Source organism: Phacochoerus africanus, chromosome 1 (genome assembly GCF_016906955.1).
Source record: "Phacochoerus africanus isolate WHEZ1 chromosome 1, ROS_Pafr_v1, whole genome shotgun sequence".
Classification (NCBI taxonomy): Eukaryota; Metazoa; Chordata; class Mammalia; order Artiodactyla; family Suidae; genus Phacochoerus; species Phacochoerus africanus.
Genome location: NC_062544.1, coordinates 220,565,086 through 220,587,201, shown reverse-complemented (window position 1 = coordinate 220,587,201; position 22,116 = coordinate 220,565,086). Strand labels below are relative to the sequence as shown.

The 22,116-nt window shown below is 39.7% G+C and overlaps 1 protein-coding gene across 1 annotated transcript in view; it reads right to left on the bottom strand.

The window, feature by feature from the left end:
• GPR156 (G protein-coupled receptor 156) overlaps positions 1 to 22,116 on the bottom strand; it is a 101,023-nt gene that overhangs the window by 53,521 nt on the left and 25,386 nt on the right. The window contains exons 2-3 of the mRNA XM_047791375.1: positions 13,019 to 13,494; positions 12,681 to 12,817 (exon numbers count right to left, since the gene is read on the bottom strand). Coding sequence (XP_047647331.1) covers positions 12,681 to 12,817; positions 13,019 to 13,150 — 269 coding nt within the window. The 5' untranslated portion in view covers positions 13,151 to 13,494. The remainder of the gene's footprint in view (positions 1 to 12,680; positions 12,818 to 13,018; positions 13,495 to 22,116) is intronic.

Below are 22,116 nucleotides of genomic sequence, written 5' to 3'. Positions count from 1 at the left end.
AGCAACCACCAGGAGCAGAAAAGAGAACAATGGAAAGCAACTGCTTATTTATGGCACAATTTGATGTAGAATTGATACTGTATTAAAATTAAAGAATGAAAAAGTCTGTCTGGAGTCCCCATCGTGGCGCAGCGATTAACGAATCTGACTAGGAACCATGAGGTTGCAGGTTCGATCCCTGGCCTTGCTCAGTGGATTAAGGATCCAGCGTTGCCGTGAGCTGTGGTGTAGGTTGCAGCCGTGGCTCGGGTCCCGCATTGCTGTGGCTCTGGCGTAGGCCAGCAGCTACAGCTCTGATTAGACCCCTAGCCTGGGAACCTCCATATGCTGCAGGAGGGGCCACAGAAAAGGCAAAAAGACAAAAAAAAGAAAAAGAAAAAAAAGACAAAAAAAAAGAAAAGAAAAAGTCTGTCTTCTAAGAATTTATCTTTACCGTCATAGTCTACATTCTGGGCCATTTAATTTGTTCACTCAGGAAACATGGAGTATAACCCAGGCACAAAAGAGATATAAAGATTAATAAGAGGTGGTCTTAAACTCTAAGAGGTCATTATCTGGTAAAAGAGACAGAGCCCTTCTCCTCTCAATCCAGTGAGCTGTGACAGGGTAATGGTGTGTCTATCTATGAGAGTGGGGGCACAAATGAGAGTGTGTCTACTTCATCTAGAGACATTATTTTAGGACTGACTGTAGGATGGACAAACAGCATGAGACGACTTTGTAGAACTACTCGGATGCATTCATCTAGATCCTGATCCATTATCTTCTGCTGACTCATCCATATCATATTGCATCCTATAACTGGTACCAAGAAGGCCTCATCTCTGTTCACAATCCAGGATCTTTTCACCTCATTTCTATTTCACATCTCCTTTCCAGCAACATCCCTGCATATCAATACCTGTTGACCTCATGATACACCACTTATATTTGGCTCCAAGCTCAATCCTTTGGATGTGATAACTGATGTAATATTTTCCAACTATGAACCTTAAACTTATTTTCCCTTTTTTTTTTTTGTCTTTTTCCCTTTTCTGGGGCCACTCCCGTGGCATATGGAAGTTCCCAGGCGAGGGGCCTAATTGGAGCTGTAGCCACCGGCCTATGCCAGAGCCACAGCAACTTGGGATCCCAGCCGCCTCTGCGACCTACACCACAGCTCACGGCAATGCCGGATCATTAACCCACTGAGCAAGGGCAGGGACCGAACCCGCAACCTCATGGTTCCTAGTTGGATTCGTTAACCACTGCACCACGATGGGAACTCCTAAACGTCGTTTTGGATAAGGTTTTGCAGGATTGTTCCTGATCACTCCTCTCTCAATCAGTCCTTGGCCCTGCTGCATTATTTCCCCAAATTGAGTTAAAAGGGTGGTATATAGTCTAGGCCTGACTGGCTCCCCTTCTTCCCTCTTGGCCAATAACCATCAAACACTGGATTACAGAGAACATCCCAGAAATCCTTGTAGGGCAAAGTACAAATGAAAACTTTGTTGTTGTTGTTGCCAACAGGATCAGAACCTCTTTCTTCCCAGTCACCTTCCCTTCAGCTCCAATTACTCAAACCACACAGAAGATAGACTTGAAACAATCAATATGAAAGGAGCATAGCAAGGCATTCTTTTTTGAAAAGCTATTTTTAAAAAACAAAATGTACCTTTTGGACTTGCTCATGTTTTTCCACCCAGGTGATGTTTTTGAACCTTCCAGGAACCCTTAATCACATTTTACATAGTACCCTGAGCACAGTAGGTATTCAGCTCAGTGAATATTTACTATCGCCATTGATGGATAAACTTCACTCAGGTGATAATATAAAGCTTTCAGGCATGGAAAGAGTAAAGAAAAGATGAGGTTGAGTCTAATCCTTCTCAAAAGTATGAGGACATCAAAGCCTTTTTATTCTCCCTCCTGTTTTTAACAGCCGTGCTTGAAGCATGTGGAAGTTCCTGGGCCAGGGATTGAACCCACACCACAGCAGTGGCCTGAGGCACTGCAGGGATGTCAGATCCTTATCTTGCTGTGTCACCAGGGAACCCCAAGGCCTTTTTATGATAATGAAAAATAATATGAAACCTGGGGAGTCAGAGGGATTCTCAGAAGAGTACAACAATAACGTCCTTGAGAACCATGACTCATACTGTCTGCTGGACTTTCTGAAGGTAAAGTGAACACATAGAGCAGGGTACAGGAAGTAACTCATGAATAAACTGCCTGAATCCACTGAACACTGAATATTTTAGCTCTGTTGAATTCTGCCAGAGGACCTGTGTGAGGAACCTACCCAGGAAGGAGGCGTGGTTGAGAGATGGATATACTTCAGCCATTTACCAGCATCTGGGTCTCTGGCTGCCACTCCAGCCCAGGGTGCAGGCAGAGGTGGCAGATGCCTCCTTGCAGTGTTGGGAGAGACAATCTGTCATGTGCCCTCATCAGCAAAGCACATCCTTGCTGGGTAGGCTCACAGACAAGGCCCTGACTGTTCTTTACGCAGATCATTTCTCAGGGCTGTGTTTGCAGTGAGCAACCTTGAAGGATGGGGTATCACCACCTTCCCCCGACCCCCAGACAAAGAAAAGGTTTGTTACGACTTACGGTAAAAGTGGTGACCAAAAACAGGGAGTTCTCTTGTGGCACAGTGGCTTAAGGAGCCAGCATTGTCACTGCAGTGACTCAGGTTCAATCCCTGACCTGGGAACTTCCATATGCTATGGCTGTGGCCAAAAACAAAAAAAAAAGTGGTGAATTCCCAAGGTTTGGGTTCCTATCCTTTATTGGCAGCCCCCTGTGTGCACAAGCATGATCCATCATGGGCCCTACACCATCACAAAGGACTGGGGGCATGGGAACCAGCACAAACCCAAAGTGAAGCTCTAACTATTCTTTCTACCATGAGTAATAAAGTACTCTGTTTCTTTCTTTCTTTCCTTTTTTTGGCTCTTTCTTTCTTTCTTTCTTTCCTTCTTTCTTTCCTTCTTTCTTTCTTTCTTTCCTTCCTTCCTTCCTTCCTTCCTTCCTTCCTTCCTTCCTTCCTTCCTTTCTTTCTTTCTTTTCTGTCTTTTTAGGACTCCACCCGCAGCATGTGGAAGTTCCCTGGCTAGGGGTCAAATTGGAGCTACCCAGTTGCCGGCCTATGCCACAGCCACAGCAATGCCAGATCCAAGCCACATCTGTGACCTATACCACAGCTCACAGCAACGCTGGATCCTAAACCCACTGAGCGAGGCCAGGGATTGAACCTGCATCCTCATGGTTCCTAGTCAGGTTCGTTAATCACTGAGCCACAAAAGGCACTCTGAAGTACTTGGTTTCTGACCCAAAGAGTCTCGTGTCTTTTGCTAGCATAAAACAGTAACATGTTAAGCTATTAACTTTCAAGTAGGACAAAATCTCATACCCTACACAAGTCTTATTACTCAAACTTCTTGATTTCCCAGATAGTAAAAACCCCAGATACTGAGGATTATTGTAGGAAGGCTATTTTAATTCCGAGAATAACTACCACCTACAATCATTATTACAAGTGATAGTGAGATAAGGTCTCAAAATAAAATAGTCTTTCAATTGAACAAGTTTAGCTTCATGTAGAACTTATGGCATTGCCCTTATTTTATGCATTTCAGAAGAAGCACCAAGAGAATGTCCCTCTGGGCCTGAAAGATGTGCTTTGCTCCAAGAGTTATCATGATCCTTGTTAAACTGCATGAGGAAATCCAGAAAAAAAAAGTGTGCATCCTCCTATAGCAGTCATTAATGTCCAGCTCAGGTATCAGATAGGTTTTAGGTCACCTAGAAGGCCCTTTGGAAAAGGACACCATAAACGGTGTGCTTTTTCCCTCATGAGAATCTTCTCAGAAAAAAAAGAATGTTTGTAGACAACATTTTTTTAACAGCTTCATTGAGTACAACCGACATACAATAAAATACATGACTTTTTAAACGTACGTTATTTGATAAGTTTTGATATATGCATATAGTTGTGAAATATTCACCACGATCAAGGTAATGAACATATATCCATCACTCCCAAAAGTTTCCACAGGTCCCTTGGTCATCCCTCCTTCCTGCCCTTCTGTACTACCCTCACCTTCAGGCAACCACTCATCTAATTTCTGTCACTACAGATTAGTGAACAATAGATTAATTTTCTAGAATTTCATATAATTGGTATTGCACAGTGTGTAATCTTCGTTGCCTGGCTTCTTCCACGCAGCACAATGATTTTGAGATCCATCCATGTTGTTCCAAGTATTAATAATTATTTTATTGAGTAGTACTCCATTGTATGGACATACCACAATTTCTTTCTCCATGCACCTGTTGATGGATGTTTGTGCTATTTCCAGTTTCTGGCTATTACAAATAAAGCTATTATGAACATAGTATACATGACTTTATACAGACATATAGTTTCATTTCTCTAAGTAAAAACCTAAGAGCAGAATGACTGGATCGTACAGTGGGCATATGCTGAACTACTAAAGAAACGTCCAGACTATTTTCCAAAGTGGTTATACCATACATTCCCACCAGCGGTATACGTTAAGATTTGATTTAGTCAGTCTTTTAAAATTTCTGCCACTCTAATAGGTGTGTAGCGATATTTCATTGTGGGTTTAGTTTGCATTTCACTAAGGACTAATGGTGTTGAACATCATTTCACATGTTTATCTGCCATCTATATATCTTCTTTGGTGAAGTATCTGTTCAAATCCTTCAATCATCATTTTTGTTGTTGGATTTTTTTGTCAATTTTTACTGTTACTTACATATTCTGGATATAAGTTCTTTATCAGATACAAGACTTGCAAATATTTTCTTCCAGGCTGTGGCTTTCTTTTTATGTTCTTAAGATTCTCTTTAGAAGAAGGTGTTTTTAACTTTAATGAGGTCAACTTACCAAAGTTTTCTTTTATGGAGTGTGCTTTTATTGTATCTAATAAAGGTTTGGCTCCTGGGCATATATCCACACAAAACTTTCATTCAAAAAGATACATGCAGGAGTTCCCGTCGTGGCGCAGTGGTTAACGAATCCAACTAGGAACCATGAGGTTGCGGGTTCGATCCCTGCCCTTGCTCAGTGGGTTAACGATCCAGCATTGCCGTGAGCTGTGGTGTAGGTCGCAGACGCGGCTCGGATCCCGTGTTGCTGTGGCTCTGGCATAGGCCGGTGGCTACAGCTCCGATTGGACCCCGAGCCTGGGAACCTCCATATGCCTCAGAAGCGGCCCAAGAAATGGCAAAAAAAAAAAAAAACAAAAAAAAACAGATACATGCACTCCTGTGTTCACAGCAGCACTATTCACAATAGCCAAGACATGGAAACAACCTAAATGTCCATCAACAGATGAATGGATTAAGAAGATGTGGTACATATATACAATGGAATACTACTCAACCACAAAAAAGAACAAAATAATGCCATTTGTAGCAACATGGATACAACTAGAGATTCTCATACTAAGTGAAATAAGTCAGAAAGAGAAAGGCAAATACCGTATGATATCACTGATATGTGGAATCTAAAATATGGCACAAAAGAATCTATTTACAGAACAGAAATAGACTCACACATGGAGAACAGACTTGTGGTCACCAACAGGAATGGGGGAGGAAGTGGGATGGATGGGGTGTTTGGGGTTGGTAGATGCAAACTATTACATTTAGAATGAGGTCCTACTGTACAGCACAGGAAACTATACCCAAATGCTTGGGATAGAACATGATGAAAGGTAGTATGAGAAGAAGAATGTATATATATATATATGACTGGGTCACTATGCTATACAGCAAAAATTGACACAACACTGTAAGTCAAGTATATTCTAATAAAAATGAAATAAAATTTTAAAAAAGCTTTGCTTCATTCCAAGGTCACAAAATTGTTCTCCTATGCTTTGAGAAGTTTTAGAGTTTTAGATTTTATGATCCATTTTGAGTTAATTTCCAAATATGTTACAAGATATAGATCAAAGTTCATTTTTGGATATGGGTATCTGATTATTCCAGCACCGTTTGTTGAAAAGATTGACTCTCCCTTCTCCACTGAATTGACTTTGCATCCTTTTTGAATAGCAGTTTCCCATACATGTATAGGTTTATTTCTGGATTCTTTTCTGTCTGTTGATGTAAATGTCTATCTTTAACCAATACCAAACTGTCTTTGTTATAGTTTGTTGCTTTATAATTTACAATTATGTAGATTTATAATCTCCTGAGGTCAAATGGTCCTAGTCTTCCAACTTTATTTATCTTTAAGGTTTGACTTTTCTACGTCCTTCACATTGCCATATAAATTGTAGAACCAGCTTGCAAATTTATATATTAAAAAAAAAAGGGCCAGCTAGAATTGTGTCTATGATTGGGTTTAGCCTATAGATCAATTAGGGGAGGATTAATAATACTGAGTCTTCCAATCCAGGACACAGTATCTCTCCATTTATTTAGGATTTCTTTAATTTCTCTCGGCAATGCTTTATAGTTTTCAGTGCACAAGTATTTCACATAGTTAGATTTATCCCTAAATATTTAATGTTTTTGATGCTACTGTAAACGGTATTTTTTTGTTGTTGTTTTTTTGTCTTTTTGCCTTTTCTAGGGCTGCTCCCGTGGCATACGGAGGTTCCCAGGCTAGGGGTCCAATCGGAGCTGTAGCCGCCGGCCTACGCCAGAGCCACAGCAACGCGGAATCCAAGCCTCGTCTGCGATCTACGCCACAGCTCATGGCAACAGCAGATCCTTAACCCACTGAGCCAGGCCAGGGATCGAACCCTCAACCTCATGGTTCCTAGTCGGATTCGTTAACCATGAGCCATGATTATAATTGAGCTAAGATTAATAATTATAAATGAGCTAAGATTATAATTCTACATATGATATGATATACACACATATAAATACATATATTTAGTTGGTAAATATGGTATATTATATTGACTGATGTTTGGATATTTAACCAACTTTGCATTCCTGGAATAAACCTCACTTTGTCATGGTGCATTATTCTTTTGATATTTGTTGTACTGAATTTGTTAAAATTTTGCTTAGAATTTTGGATCTAATCATTAGTAAGTCTACAAATAACAAATGCGTGGAGAAAAGGGAACCCTCCTACACTGTTGGTGGGGATGTAAATTGGTACAACCACTATGGAAAACAGTATGGAGGTATATCAGAAAACTAAATATAGAACTACCATATGATCCAGTGATCCCACTCCTGGGCATATATCTGGACAAAACTTTCATTGAAAAAGATACATGCACACCTATGTTCACTGCGGCACTATTCGCAATAGCCAAGACATGGAAACAACCTAAATGTCCAACAATAGATGAATGAATTAAGACGTGGTACATACACACATGGAATACTACTCATCCATAAAAAAGAACAAAAGTATGCCATTTCCAGAAACATGGATGGAACCAAAGACTCTCACATTAAGTGAAGTAGGTCAGAAAGAGAAAAACAAATACCATATTATCTCACTTACATCTGGACTCTAATATATGGCACAAATGAACCTATCTACAGAAAAGAAACAAACCCATGGACATGGAGAACGGAATTGTGGTTACCAAGGGGGAGAGGGAGGGAGTGGGATGGACTGGGAGTTTGGGGTTAGTAGATGCAAATTATTGCATTTGTAGTGGATAATTAATGAGTTCCTGCTGTATAGCACAGGGAACTATACCTAGTCACTTGTGATGGAACATGATGGATGATAATTTGAAAAAAATGTATATATATGTATAACTAGGTCACTTTGCTGTACAGCAGAAATTGACAGAACACTGTAAATCAACTATAATAAAATTTTTTTTTAAAAAAAGAAATAAGACTATCCAAAGAGAAGAAAAGAGATTTGGCAAGGAAAAAAAAAAAAAGAATTTTGGATCTATATTCATGAGCCTATGGTTGGTTTTTTTTTTTTTTTTCTAATGTCTTTATTAGATTTTGATATCAGGGTAATGCTGGTCTCATTAGAATGAGTTAGGAAATGCAACATTATTTTCAGTTTTTTTAGAAGAGTTTGTGTAGAACCAGTAATATTTCTCTAACACAAGCAGAGCTTAGCAGGGTGCCTCTGGCTCATGGTCTCTCACAAGTATGCAGTCAAGAGATCAGCCATGGCTGCAGTCCTCCAAAGCTCGACTGGGGTAACATCAGCTTCCACACTTATTCACAGTGCAGTTAGCACGCCTCAGAAGATCTACTTTCAAGCTCAGTGACAAGACTGTTTATAAGCTTCAGGTCCTTGCTGGCTGCAGACTGGAAACATCAGTTCCTTGACCTGTGGGCCTCTCCACAGGGCAGCTCATAACATGGGAGATGGCTTCCCTCAGAGTGAGTGAGTGAAAGAGTTAGAAGGATGGAAGCCATGGTCTTTTTATAACCTATCGCAAAGGAGATTAATAAGCAAACCAGAAATTCTAGCCCATACCCAAGGTGAAGGGGTTTCACAAGAGTGTGACTACCAGGAGGCAGTACTTATTGAGGAACATCTTAGAGACTGCATACCTCAGTTATTCAGGACATTACCTTATTATCCTTCTAATATTTACAGAATCTTTAGTGATGATGGTTCTCCCTTCTTTATTTGGGTAATTATACCTTCTCTCTTTTTCCTGACCACTTGTGCCAGAGGCTGGTCAACCTCACTGATTTTCATAAAGAGTTTCTGGTTTCATCGTTTTTTTCCTGTTGTTTTTCTGTTTTCAGTTTTATCAATTCCCACTCTGATTTTCATTATTCAATTCTTCTGCTTACTTTGGGCTCATTTTCTCTTTTGTCAATTTCATAAGGTGGATCCTGCTTTATGACATGGAGTTTTTTTAGTGTTCTAATTTCCCATGAAGCACTATTTTAATGGTATCTAATAAATTTTGATATGTTGTATTTTCATTTTCATTCAGTTAAAATATACTTTGTAGTTTCCCTTTTGATTTCTTCTTAGACCATGGGTTATGTTAAAGTATTCTATTTAGCCTCCAAATATTTCATTTTTTTAAAAGGTCGCACCTGTGGCACATGCAAGTTCCTGAGGTAGGGGTCAAATCAGAGCTGCAACTGTGGCCTATGCCACAGCCACGGCAGCACCGGATATGAGCTGCATCTGGGACCTATGGTGCAGCTTGTGGCAAAGCTGGATCCTTAACCCACTGAGAGAGGCCAGGGATTGAACCTGCATCTTCAGGGATACTATTTGTGTTCTTAACCCATGGAGCCGCAATAGGAACTTCAGTTTCCAAATATTTTAGAATTTTCCAGAGAATCTCTCTGTTATGGATTTTAAATTTAATTCCATTGCGACCAGAGAACATACTCTATATGATTTGAACCCTTTTAAATTTAATAAAATCTTTTCTGTGGTCCAGAAGATGATCTATCTTGGTAAATGTTCTGGGTGTACTTGAAAAGAATGTGCATTCCGCTGTTGTTGGGTGGAGGATTATATAAATGCCAATTAGGTCAAGATGGTTGATAGTGTTGTTCAAGTCTTCTATACCTTTACTGATTTTCTCTCGTAGATTACATTTTAAGATGTTATCAAAAATGCAATATCTGTGACTGAACTTAAATACTACTATACTTTTATATTATTAAAATGTTTTTCTTACTCTGGCACACACACATGCACACATACACAGTTGCAATCATAGTCACAAATTTAGAGACAATAGAAGTGAAATGAAATGAAGTATCTAACAGTGATGCTATACCTCTGAACAAATTTTATTATTTTAGAAGGCACTTTTGAAACTGGGTTATTGTACTTTCCTTGTCTGACCTTGTGAGCTACATAACTGTGAAATGTGTTTTTATGCACAGTGCCTCTTAATATTTTATTCTTTATGCCAAGTCATGCTTCCACTGAAAGTAAGAGAGGCCAACAAAATCTTTAATAGAATGAAATAAATACAGGTGCTTCTAGTCTGATACTGCTTACAAGTGTTCCTATTTTAATAGGATATATAAATGCTTTAAAAAACCTTGTATTCTACAAAATTGTGTATATAAATAATGGATTAAGGGGAAAATAGTATGGGTCATAACATTTGAAACATTTAACTCTGTAACCAGAATACTAATAAAAACAATAATAATCTCAATTAAAATACTAGTACTCAGTAAATGCTCATTACCACTTGTACCCAGGATCACAGCTGATTTTTACAGCCTTAAATCTGTAAGATAAAGGTCCTTGAAGGCATTCACTTCCAATGTATAACATTATCATCAAAATCTAATTTAGATCTTTGTTTTCTTCAACAATCGTTTCTAAATACAAGAGAAATGTCTTCTTTCTTCTTCATTTACTCCTATGGCTTCATCAGGGAGCTTCATGCTATAGGTAGGATATCAGTTCTTGAAGCTGTTAAACCAGCTACTGCTTGCACAGCCATAGTAGTATCCTTAGCTTAAGGTTTCTTTTTTTAACAGTGAGAAATCTTGCCCCTGAATGCTTTAAACTACTGATTTGCTGGGGGTGGGGATTACATATGAACCAATGATATTATTTTCTTATTTGCCAACTGGGTGTTACTTTGCATTATAGAAATGTGTTGCTACTGAAAATATTATACTCCATTGTTTTCAGACAAAGTTACTGAGCACCTATTATGTTCCAGTCTGTTCTACATGCTGGAGACAGTGAAGAACATGAAGGATGCAGTCCCTGTGTGCACAGACTTTTACACTATGGTGGGGGACACAGACAATACTCAGGTAAATCAATAACTATGGTAACAGCCCAGTTATACTTGCTATGCAAAAATAAAACAAGGTGATAGGGATGTGGAAGGAGACTTGGGGGCTAGATGGCCATACAGTAGAGAGGCTACCTTAGACAGGATCATCGAGGAAGTCTTCTCTGAGGAGCTGACATTTGAGCCAAGACCTATAAGATGGGAAGGAACTAGTCATGGGATGATCTGGAGAAGATGGCCAAGCAGTGCTAATAGTAAAGGAATGGTTAAGTCAAAGGCCTTAAGATGGGAGTAGGTTTAGTGTATTTGAGGAACAGAATGAAAAGTGGCCAGGGAAGCCCCAGGGGTGTACCCAGGGCTGAGTGCCAAACCTCACTGCCATACTGAGGGTGACCCAGCAGATCAAGTCATGTCTGCCTAACAATTCCACATCCTCCACTCCTTAAATGGCCAGTGACACCCCAAAATGCCAGTTAGACAAATCCAACTGACTGACCTTCATCTGAGTACCAAACACAAGCAACAGAGCACAACATTCTTGATCACCACAAAATGGCAGGCTGTGTGGGCAGATGAGTTTGGCATCTCCAAGGGACTTGCTGAAACCTGACATAGACTCCATTCGGAAATCACCTGTAGGAGTTCCCATTATGGCGCAGCAGAAACGAGTCCAACTAGGAACCATGAGGTTGCAGGTTTGATCCCTGTCCTCACTTAGTGGATTAAGGATCCAGCATTGTCGTGAGCTGTGGTGTAGATCGCAGACGTGGCTTAGATCTGACATTGCTGTGGCTGTGTGCTGGCGGCTATAGCTCTGATTAGACCCCTAGCCCAGGAACCTCCATATGCTGTGAGTGCCGCCCTAAAAAGACAAAAAAAAAAAAAAGAAAGAAAGAAAGAAAGAAAGAAATCACCTGTAGACCAGGGAGAGAGGGCAATGGTACAGACTGTTACAGTGGGGGAGATAGGATGGGCTCAGAGGAAAAGACTGAATAGCAGTAAAGGTAAGATTCTGCAAGTCCCTTCAGAAAAAAGTTATCACTTTGTTTCTTTTGTCAGTCCTGGGAACTACATGAACTTACCTGGACAAGACAGTGACTTTCCAACCAATTATAATAGTCCAGTAGAAGGGCTGGGAAGTAGAACTTCACTATTTTGGGGGAAATCTTAGCCTAACCAGACTGCTTCCAATTGTGCTGCCATAAACTTTAATACTGCTCTGGAATATTTCCCTATGTGCTTTCTATTTGTAATACAAATACCTCATCTTCTCAGAAGGATTGCACTCCCCTTTATTTATTTATTTATTTACTTTTCCTTTTCTTTTTATGACTGTACCTGCGGCATATGGAAGTTCCCAGGCCAGAGGTTGAATTGCAGCTGAAGCTGCAGGCCTTTGCCATAGCCACAGCAACACCAGATCTGAGCTGCATCTGTGACTCACGCTGCAGCTTGCAGCAATGCTGGGTCCTTAACCCACTGAGAGAGGTCAGGGATCAAACCCACACCCTCACAGAAACTGTTAGGTTCTTAACCCGCTGAGCTGTAAAAGGAACTCCTTCCCTCTCCTTTATGAGGAGACTCTTCATTCTCATCTTTGGATATCCTTGTAGTAGTTAATACAATACCGAGCCAGACAGTTCTCTTTTTCAAGAGGGAACTGCACTGCAAGCCCAGGACTATTTCAAGGGTAGCTTCTCACATAGCTTTTTTATTTTTGACTGTGCATGCAGTAGCTTGATATGGGATCTCAGCTCTCAGACCAGGGATTGAACGCTGGCGACAGTGGTGCAAGTGTGGAGTCCTTATCACTAGACCACCAGGGAACTCTCACATTGCTTAATGCTCCAGTTGGGCACAAGTTTTGTTGATACCAGCTAGCAGCTCTTGGTGCCAAAACGATACTTACACTCTGGGTTTCGTGTTTCAGGCTATGGAAGATGAGGAACCAGGCATGGGGCTGCTTACCTGTTCTTCCTGCAGCGAATTGTGAAGCCAAGAAAAAAGGCTATTAGAAGAAGTCCACAGCTGAGGAAAGTCCAAACAATACCCAAGAGGGCAGGAGATAATGAAGAAGTGGTCTTAGTGCTGTGGTGGGAAGAGGTCTGAGAACAGAATGAAGAGAAGCTGTTAGGAATGAAGCTCTTCTGTAGATCAAACATGACCTGCCTCTATCACCTCCAGAGCTGGGACACACATGTCTTGCATCAGCTCTCCTCCTGGTCCTCCTCCCCACTCCACCACCACTACCATCGACAACAATACTGACACCATGTGTATCCAAGCAGCCCTGACCTCTCACTTACAATTGTTGTCCTGCAGAGCTCATGCAGGGGTCTCCGCTCCAGCTCCTGACCAGGAAAACCGTCACATAGTTCAGAGCAGTTTATTTCAGGCTCCATGTCATCATATGCCCCTCCTGGTATGTGCTTATTCATAGTCTTGGTTATTCGCTGGTAGGTAACCAGCAGATCTTTGACTAAAAAACAAGAGCAACTCAAATCTTTTCTTCAGAGATGCCATTTTGGAGCTGGCTCCTGGCTCCGAGTCTGGGATTAACAACCCATTCATGTGGAAGCGAAGAGTTAGTTCACTAGGCTCCTTCATCAGATACCCTCCAAGCTCCCCTGGTCCCCTGCTTTCAATGCAGACCTTGTGAGTCAAGAGTGGGCATCTCTGACCATTTGGTCACATAAAGTGATGATTCTGGCTTGCCACCAGATGGCAGTCACTGCTCCAAGTATTCTCAAGCAGGTCCCAAAGGAGAGGAAAGCAATTAAACCTATTAATAAACAAATGGTATATGTAGATAACACATAGGAATAAACACAATTAGCACGCATATACGTAAGTGACTTATTATAGAGCTTTTAAAATATTTTATACATTTTAACTGTATATAGCTATATTTTTATTATATGCAGTTATATACTTTATTATACATAACAAAGGTTTAAAATATAGTATAACTGAATCACTCTGTTGTACAGCAGAAATTATCACCAGGTAAATCAACGACACTTCAATAAATTTTAAAACATGAAAAAATATAGTATATATTTAATTAAATACATTTTAAAACCTCTTTAATAAACAATATTTTAAAAACAAAGACAAAGCACATCTAACCATTAGCAGACATAAGGCTCTAAGTCCCTCTTCAGATCCTTTTCATGACCCAGCACTATAAAAACCTGCAGATGAGTGAGACACATCTTCCTTTTTCTCCCTACAAGAAAACTCCTTGCCTTTCCAAGATCTTTCCGCACAACTCAGAGCTTAAGCTCTGTCTGATCTTGGGTGGTGGTGGGGTCAGGTGCCCAAGATGTCTGCCTGCGTCATCTGTCGGATGGTCCTGTGAGCTTCTGTTTGCTCAGTAAACAGAGGAACAACTCCGTGTCCAGTCAGCTGGGGTCACAAAAGGATATGCAAATCCTTTGCCGAGAGATTTTTGTTTGTTTTTAAACTGTTAAATTACTAGAAGTGTGATAGGCGACTCAGGTAACAGGGAAAGAAACTGAGGGTTCTAGGAATTCCCGGAGTGAGTGAGTGGCTAGAGGATGGTATTATTTCTTTCAGAAGGTGATTGCAATACAAATACTGTGATGTAAAAAGAAGCTCTGCCTTGTAGAACAAAAGTGGACATGCGGAGAGGCTCAAATTAACCCCAGCAGAAAAGGCAGACACGTCCTCAATTCTTTAAAGCAATCTATCCCTTAACGGAAACAGATTTGAAATTTTGCCAATGGGAATTTAAAAGAGGATGCCACTTCTTTGTGTTTCTGAAACAGCTTAGTATGGTTTTCTTTTATTGTGGAGGAAAATTGAAAGAGGAAAAAATATCAATTATTATTATTTCAATGGCCACTGAACATAGGATTTGTGTTTAAGCCAGAACAATAGTGACAGATGTAGAATGCCATCTTTGGATTCTGCATGCTTAGACATGAACAATATAGCACCAGGTGTTGCCCATATATTGGCCTCTCATATCTTCCTGAATTATTTACCAGGTTCATTACAATGAAATCCCAAGAGAACGAAAAGCCACTCTCTCCTGTCAAGACATTTAAATTCTTGTGCAGTCCAGTTACATTACTAAATGCAAAATTCAGAAGTAAATATAAAAACATGACTATTAATTTAGCTGAAATTTTAACTGCTGAAAAGATAATTTTTTTCTAAGTTAAATATCCTCTATTGTGCCTTCTAGCATAGCGCAATACTATAAGCCACAGGGATGACCATATTGCATGATGTTCTGAAAGATATATTTTTCCATATTGTCATTTTAATTAAACTGGCAAAAAGTACACTTATATTTGAACCATTATTAAGTCCTTGTTTGTGTATCCTTACACCATATAGATGTGTGTGTATATGCATATGTGTGTGTGTGCATAAAACTTCATTTCGTTCTCCAGCAGAAGCAGGACTTGAATCCAGCGTTTACCATTACAAGGTCCATGTCCTCTCAGTATACACCCTGCATGGGGCAGACATCCTGGACTGACCTCTCCTAAGAAGACACCAAATGGGGAGTTTCCATTGTGACTCAATGGGTTAAGAATCTGACTAGTAGCCATGAGGAGAGGGGTTTGATCTCTGGCCTTGCTCAGTGGGTTAAGGATCTGATGTTGCCATGAGCTGTGGTGTAGGTCACAGATATGGTTTGGATCTGACATTGCTGGGGCATAGGCTGGCAGCTGCAGTTCTGATTATATCCCTAGCCCAGGAACTTCCATATGCTGCAGGCGTGAACCAAAAAGAGAAAAGAAAAAGAAACAAAAGAAGATACCAAATGACCTGAGTTGCTTCGTGTTTAGTTCTCAGAGCTCCACATCTATGGGCTCCCTGGACTGTAGCACACAATAGTGTGGCTATACCAGTAATTCTCAGCTGGGACAGTTTTGCACCTCCAGAGGACATCTGGCAATGTCTAGAGACACTGGTTGTCAAAACTGAGAGAAGGGTGCCACTGACATCTAGTAGGTAGAGGCCAGGGATGCTGCTAAACATCCTATAATTCATACAATGGCCCAAATAACAAAGACCTATTCAGCCCCAAATGTCAATAATGCTAAGGCAGAGAAACCCTGGTCAACACTGTGGATCTCATAAGGACGAACAACCTTTAGCACAAATCATTTTTGGAAGATTTTGTGAACACAATGGGATTGTCCATCTGAACATAAATCTTTGAGTACATTCTAAAGGTTCCCTTGGACAGACTGAACTCACTGGCATGGAACTGAGTGCTAGGCCCCCATTCAGTTCATGGATATCCAGTGGAGGAACTTTATAAACCATGATACTACGCTCCCCCATGAGGCAGGCATTCAGTTCTAACACTGCCACATAGTTACAGAGATGCACACATGAAGAGCTGATGAAACAGTGAATGTCTTGATCATTGAAAGGGGGGAGTTGAATGATTTCAAAAAAGTGTTGAGTGACTGGGAAACAGTATGTCAGAGGGTGTAACGGTGAGGCATCTGACCATAAGACAGATAAAGAATCCACAGCACAAAGAGAAAGGTCTGCTGGGCTCCTCCAAGAGCAATCCCCCCTTCCCCTCCCTCAAAGTCTATAGAGGTAAACTGTCTAGTCCACAGATAGCAGCAGACTCAAGACCAAGCTTGGTAGGGCTTACAATTTATTTGACAGATTACAGAATCCAGCCCAGCAATTAGGATCAAAAAAACAGACACTCCATCAGCTACACTATTCCCAAGTACAAGATGGTCCTTAATAAGTTCACAACCCTTGACAGCCCCCATATCTTTCCACAAAATCTACCCTATTCGTCTACAATTTATTTCTGGCTATTGCAAAATTGGTCCCACTACTACTGTCTTTTAAAAAGTTGTTTTTGCCGTGAACTGTGGTATAGGCCGGCAGCTACAACTCCGATTAGATCCCTAGCCTGCGAACCACCATATGCCGCGGGTGCAGCCCTAGAAAAATAAAAAAATAAAAAGTTGTTTTGTAGTTGGTAGAAGGTCTATTTCTTTTCATGAAGAATTAACTGCAGAGTTCCCGTCGTGGCTCAGTGGTTAACGAATCCAACTAGGAACCATGAGGTTGCGGGTTCGATCCCTGGCCTTGCTCAGTGGGTTAAGGATCTGGCATTGCTGTGAGCTGTGGTGCAGGCTGCAGACGAGGCTTGGATCCCATGTGGTGTAGGCTGGCAGCTACAGCTCCAATTAGACCCCTAGCCTGGGAACCTCCATATGCAGCAGGAGCAGCCCTAGAAAAGACAAAAAAAAAAAAAAAGAATTAACTGCTACTGTAATTGCCTTCCTGTTATAAACAACTTGAAATCCAGACAAAATATATGAAACAACTCTTTGCAGATATTGGATAACAGATACCACAGGACTTTGGAAAACAAATGAGGTGGACCTACAATTGACTGACACATATAAAATGAAGTATAAATAAATATTCTTTCAAAGACTACAATTGACCCCAAGCTCCTAATTGAAAGCATTTTCCAGGTCACAGTCCAAGGAGTGAAACCCAAAGGGAAGCTAAAAGTCTTCCTAAGGTAATGAGAGTGGATTGGAATTTAGGGACAGTGAGGCAAAGAGAATTTGTGAGACAGAGGAATGAAGAAGAAGGAGATACAAAGAGAGAGAGAGCTCTGGAAATCTGCAGGGGAATCTCTTCCATCTTTTTCTGAGTATTGATCTAGAAATGAGTTAGAGAAAACTATTTTAAGCAAAAGAAATAACCACTGGTAGGCTGTAGCTTAACAATTCCTGGAGTCCAGTGTTGGGAATACTTTGTGTTCCCATCAGACAGAGTGGAGAGACTTCATAATATAAAGGACAGTGGAAAGAATCCTCAGAAAAAATGGAACTAAATTAAGCCTAGACTAGAAACTACTTTGGACCTTCCCTAATAATGTTTAAGACTTAAAAGGATCAAACTGATCCACAAAAACTCAAATGCATTCCAAAACAAAACCCAGCACTCTTTAAAGGACTTCAACATGATCCAGCACTCAGCAACATAAAGTTCAAAATTTCTATCATCCAATGAAAAATTATCAGGCATACAAGAAAGCAAAAAAAAAAAAAAAGAAAGAAAAGAAAGAAAAATGAAAAGAAAAAAAAGACCTATAGCTATATATTTTAAAAAGTCAATAAATGCATATAGAAATAGAAAAAATGATATAATTGGCACACAAGAACCTTAAAACAACTATTAAAAATATTTTCAGAGAGATAAATCAGAACATAAACAAAATGAGGAAAGAAATGGGCAATATAAAAAAGACCCAGGGAGTTCCCGTCATGGCGCAGTGGTTAACGAATCCGACTAGGAACCATGAGGTGGCGGGTTCGGTCCCTGCCCTTGCTCAGTGGGTTAACGATCCGGCGTTGCGTTGCCATGAGCTGTGGTGTAGGTTGCAGACGCGGCTCAGATCCCGCATTGCTGTGGCTCTGGTGTAGGCCAGCGGCTACAGCTCCGATTGGACCCCTAGCCTGGGAACCTCCATATGCCATGGAAGCGGCCCAAAGAAATAGCAAAAAAAAAAAAGACCCAGGAATTTGCGCTATAGCACAATGGAATTGGGAGCATCTCTGCAGTACCAGGATGCAAGTTTGATCCTTGGCCCAGCACAGTGGGTTAAAGGATCCAGCATTGCTGTAGCTGTGGTACAGACTGTAATTGCAGCTTAGGTGTGATGTCTGGCCCAGAAATTCCATATGCCATGGGGTGACCAAAAAAGAAAAACAAGAAAGAACCAAATCTTTTATTTATCTAATAAAACGGTTAAAATCTTTTTTTTTTTAAATCTAGAGATAAAAGTATAATTCTAAAATTAAGAATACAGGAGTTTCTGTTGTGGCTCAGCAGTAAACCCAACTAGTATCCATGAGGAGGCAGGTTCAATCCCTGGACCCTCTCAGTGGGTTAAGGACCCAGCTTTGCTGTGGGCTGTGGTGTAGGTTGTAGATGCGGCTTGGATCTGGCATTGCTGTGGCTGTGGTGTAGGCCAGCAGCTGCAAGCTCTGATTTGACCCCTAGCCTGGGAACTTCTATATGCCACACATGCATATATAAAAAGCAATAAATAAATAAATAAATAAATAAAATAAAATTAAGAGTACAGTAGACACTGCAAAAATAAATTCTGGTTACATTAAAGACAGCAAAAGAAATTACCAAAATGAAATATATAGAAGGAAAATAGTCAATAGAAATGGACATAGCTTCAGTGGCTTATTGAACAATAGCAAGTGGTCTAACATATGTATAATTGGAGTTCTAGGGGTGGGGGGGAAGAGGGGGAAGCATTTGAAAGAAATAATAACCAAGGTTTTTTTCACATTTGATGAAAAGTATTAACCTACAGATTCAAGAAGCCCAACCAACCCCAAGCAGAATAAACACTGAAATACACACACCCACACACACATGCACACACCCACACCCACACACTGGCACATAATAATCAAATTACTGAAAACTAGTGATAAAGATAAAATCTTAAAGCATAGGAAAAGATGGATCAACATCATTCATTATTGAAGAAATGCAAATCAATACTACAATGAGGTGTTACCTCACACAAGTCAGAATGGCCATTATCAAAAGTCTACAAACAATAAATGCTGGAGAGGGTGTGGAGAAAAAAGAACCCTCCTACACTATTGGTAGGAATGTAAACTGGTAAAACCACTTGGGAGAACAGCATGGAGGTTCCTTAAAAAACTAAATATAGAACTACCACATCCCATTCCTGAACATATATCCAGAGAAAACCATAATACAAAAAGATACATGCACCCCAACATTTACTGCAGCACTACTCACAATAGCCAAGGATGGAAGCAACTTAATTGTCCAACAACAGAACAATGGTTAAAGAAGATGTGGTACATCTATATAATGGAACATTACTCAGCCATAAAAAAGAATGAAATAATGCCATATGCAACAACATGGATGGACCTAGAGATTATCATACTAAGTGAAGTTAAGTCAGGCAGAGAAAGACAAATATCATATATCTCTTATATGTGGAATCTAATAAAAATGATATAAAAATTTATTCACCCCAAGTTGCTGTGGCTCTGGCGTAGGCTGGCAGCTACAGCTCCGACTGGACCCCTAGCCTGGGAACCTCCATATGCCGCAGCTATGGCCCTAAAAAGACAAAAAAAAAATTTATTCACAAAACAGAAACAGATTCAAAGATTTTGAAACCAAACTTAATGGTTACCAAAGGGGAAATGTTGCAGGAAGGGATAAATTAGGAAGTTTGGATTAACATATATACACTACTACATCTAAAATAGATAAATAACAAGGACCTATTGTATAGCACAGGGAAATCTATTCAATACTCTAAAATAACATATGGGAAAACAATCTGAAAAAGAATGGATATATATATATATATATATATGGATAACTGACTCACTTTGCTGTATACCTGAAATTAACACAATATTGTAAGTGAATTACGCTACGTTAAAAATTTTTTTAAAAGATAAAATCTTAGTTACAGATTATGTACAGAGAAACAACAGTAATACTTAAAACAGATTTCTCACTTGAAATTATATAAGCCAGAAGAGAATGGAAAGACATCTTAAAAATCAAACCATAATACAATATCCAGTAAAAATGGCTTTCAGAAATGAAGGTAAAATAAAGACATTTTCAGAAGAAGAAAATCTGAGAGACATGTACTACAAGAAATGTTAGAAGAAGTTCTTCAGGCAGAAGGAAAATGATATCAGATGCAAATATGGAATGACAGGTGCTAGAAAGAGTGACTGAGTGGGTAAATGTAAAAAAAAGTTTTTGTTATTTTTAAAGCTTGTATCCTTTCATTTTCTAACACAACTTCCTTGGTTCCTATTCTCATTGCCAACTGAGTTAGTGCTTGCATTACCAAAAATAAAGCTCAATCATAAAAGGCATCCAGGGCCATGAAGTGTTAAGATAAATGTGTAAGAGGTTGATGAATAAATGACTGCAGAACTCCATGGCGACACATTCCCTTTTCCTCCAAAACTCTGTTGCTTACAATATTCATTCATTTAATAAAATGTTTTTGAGCACCAACAATATGACACTGTTCTAGGCACCTGGGATACACAGGTGAACAAAGGAAAGATCCCTACCTTTATAGATTTATATTACAATGGGGAAGTCAAACAGTAATGAGTGGACATACTATGTACATAAGTTAAACAGCATTTGGAAGGTGTTAAGAACAATGGAGGAAAAGAGAGATTAGGGCAAGAGCATTTGGGAACACGGGAGGGGGAGTGAAGCAATTTTAAATGCGGTTGCCGGGTTTGTCCTCATAAACCTAAAAAATTAAAGGCTGATTCTATGGTGAAAATTATGACAGTGTTCCACATTTATCTCTCTCCTGTTATTGCAGGGAATGAATGATTCTATTCAGAGTCATCTGCCAATAAAATAAATTTTGGTAGTATTTGCTTCTTCCCTTTCCTTCAGCAATTTCTCACATTTCAGGTAACTATCATAAAGTACTGAGAGCTCTCTGATTAGCCCCAGCTCCACCACCTATATATAGAACCTTTCCATGTATATCATCATCTGAACTGTCCCTCTTTTATCTAATTCCACTAGATAGTCATTTTCAGTGATTTCTGAGTGTAATCCTTTGTTGCCCTAGTGTGAAATTATATTTAAATTTTTATTTTTATTTTTTAGGGCCACATCCTCGGCATACGGAAGTTTCTGGGCCAGGGACTGAATCCTAGCCACAACTGTGACCTATGCTGGGCTACGGCAATGCTCAATCCTTTAAACCACTGTGCCAGTCTGGGGATGGAACCTGCACCTCTGCAGTGACCTGAACCATGGCAGTCGGATTCTTAACCCACTGCAACATAGTGGGAACTCCTAAAAATGTTTTTTCATTGATAGATATTTTTAAAACTTGGGAAAGTACAAGGAAGAAAAAAACAAGCTCCTAAAATTAAACATTAATTTGCCATATTCATTCCAATTTACCCTTCTCATCCATCAGCACCCATCTCCTGAGAAAAATCACTCTGCTGCTTTTTTATAAATATTTTTAAAATGTGTATTATCTCAATTTTTGGAAAAGGAGGAGGAAATATCTATATACTGCTATGATTTCCAGGACACATTGTTTTAAAAAAGCAAGGTGCAGAAAAAAAAATGTTGCCTCTTGTGTAAGAAAGGAGATGAAAATAATTTAGGTCACTGGTTTATTATCAAAAAGAAATAGATCTTTTGCCCATTTTTCAATTGGGTTGTTGGCATTTTTGCTGTTGATTTGTTAAGTTGTTTGGATATTTTAGAGATTAAGTCCTTGTCAGTTGCATCATTTGAAACTCTTTTCTCCCATTCTGTAAATTGTCTGTTTTTTTTAATGGTT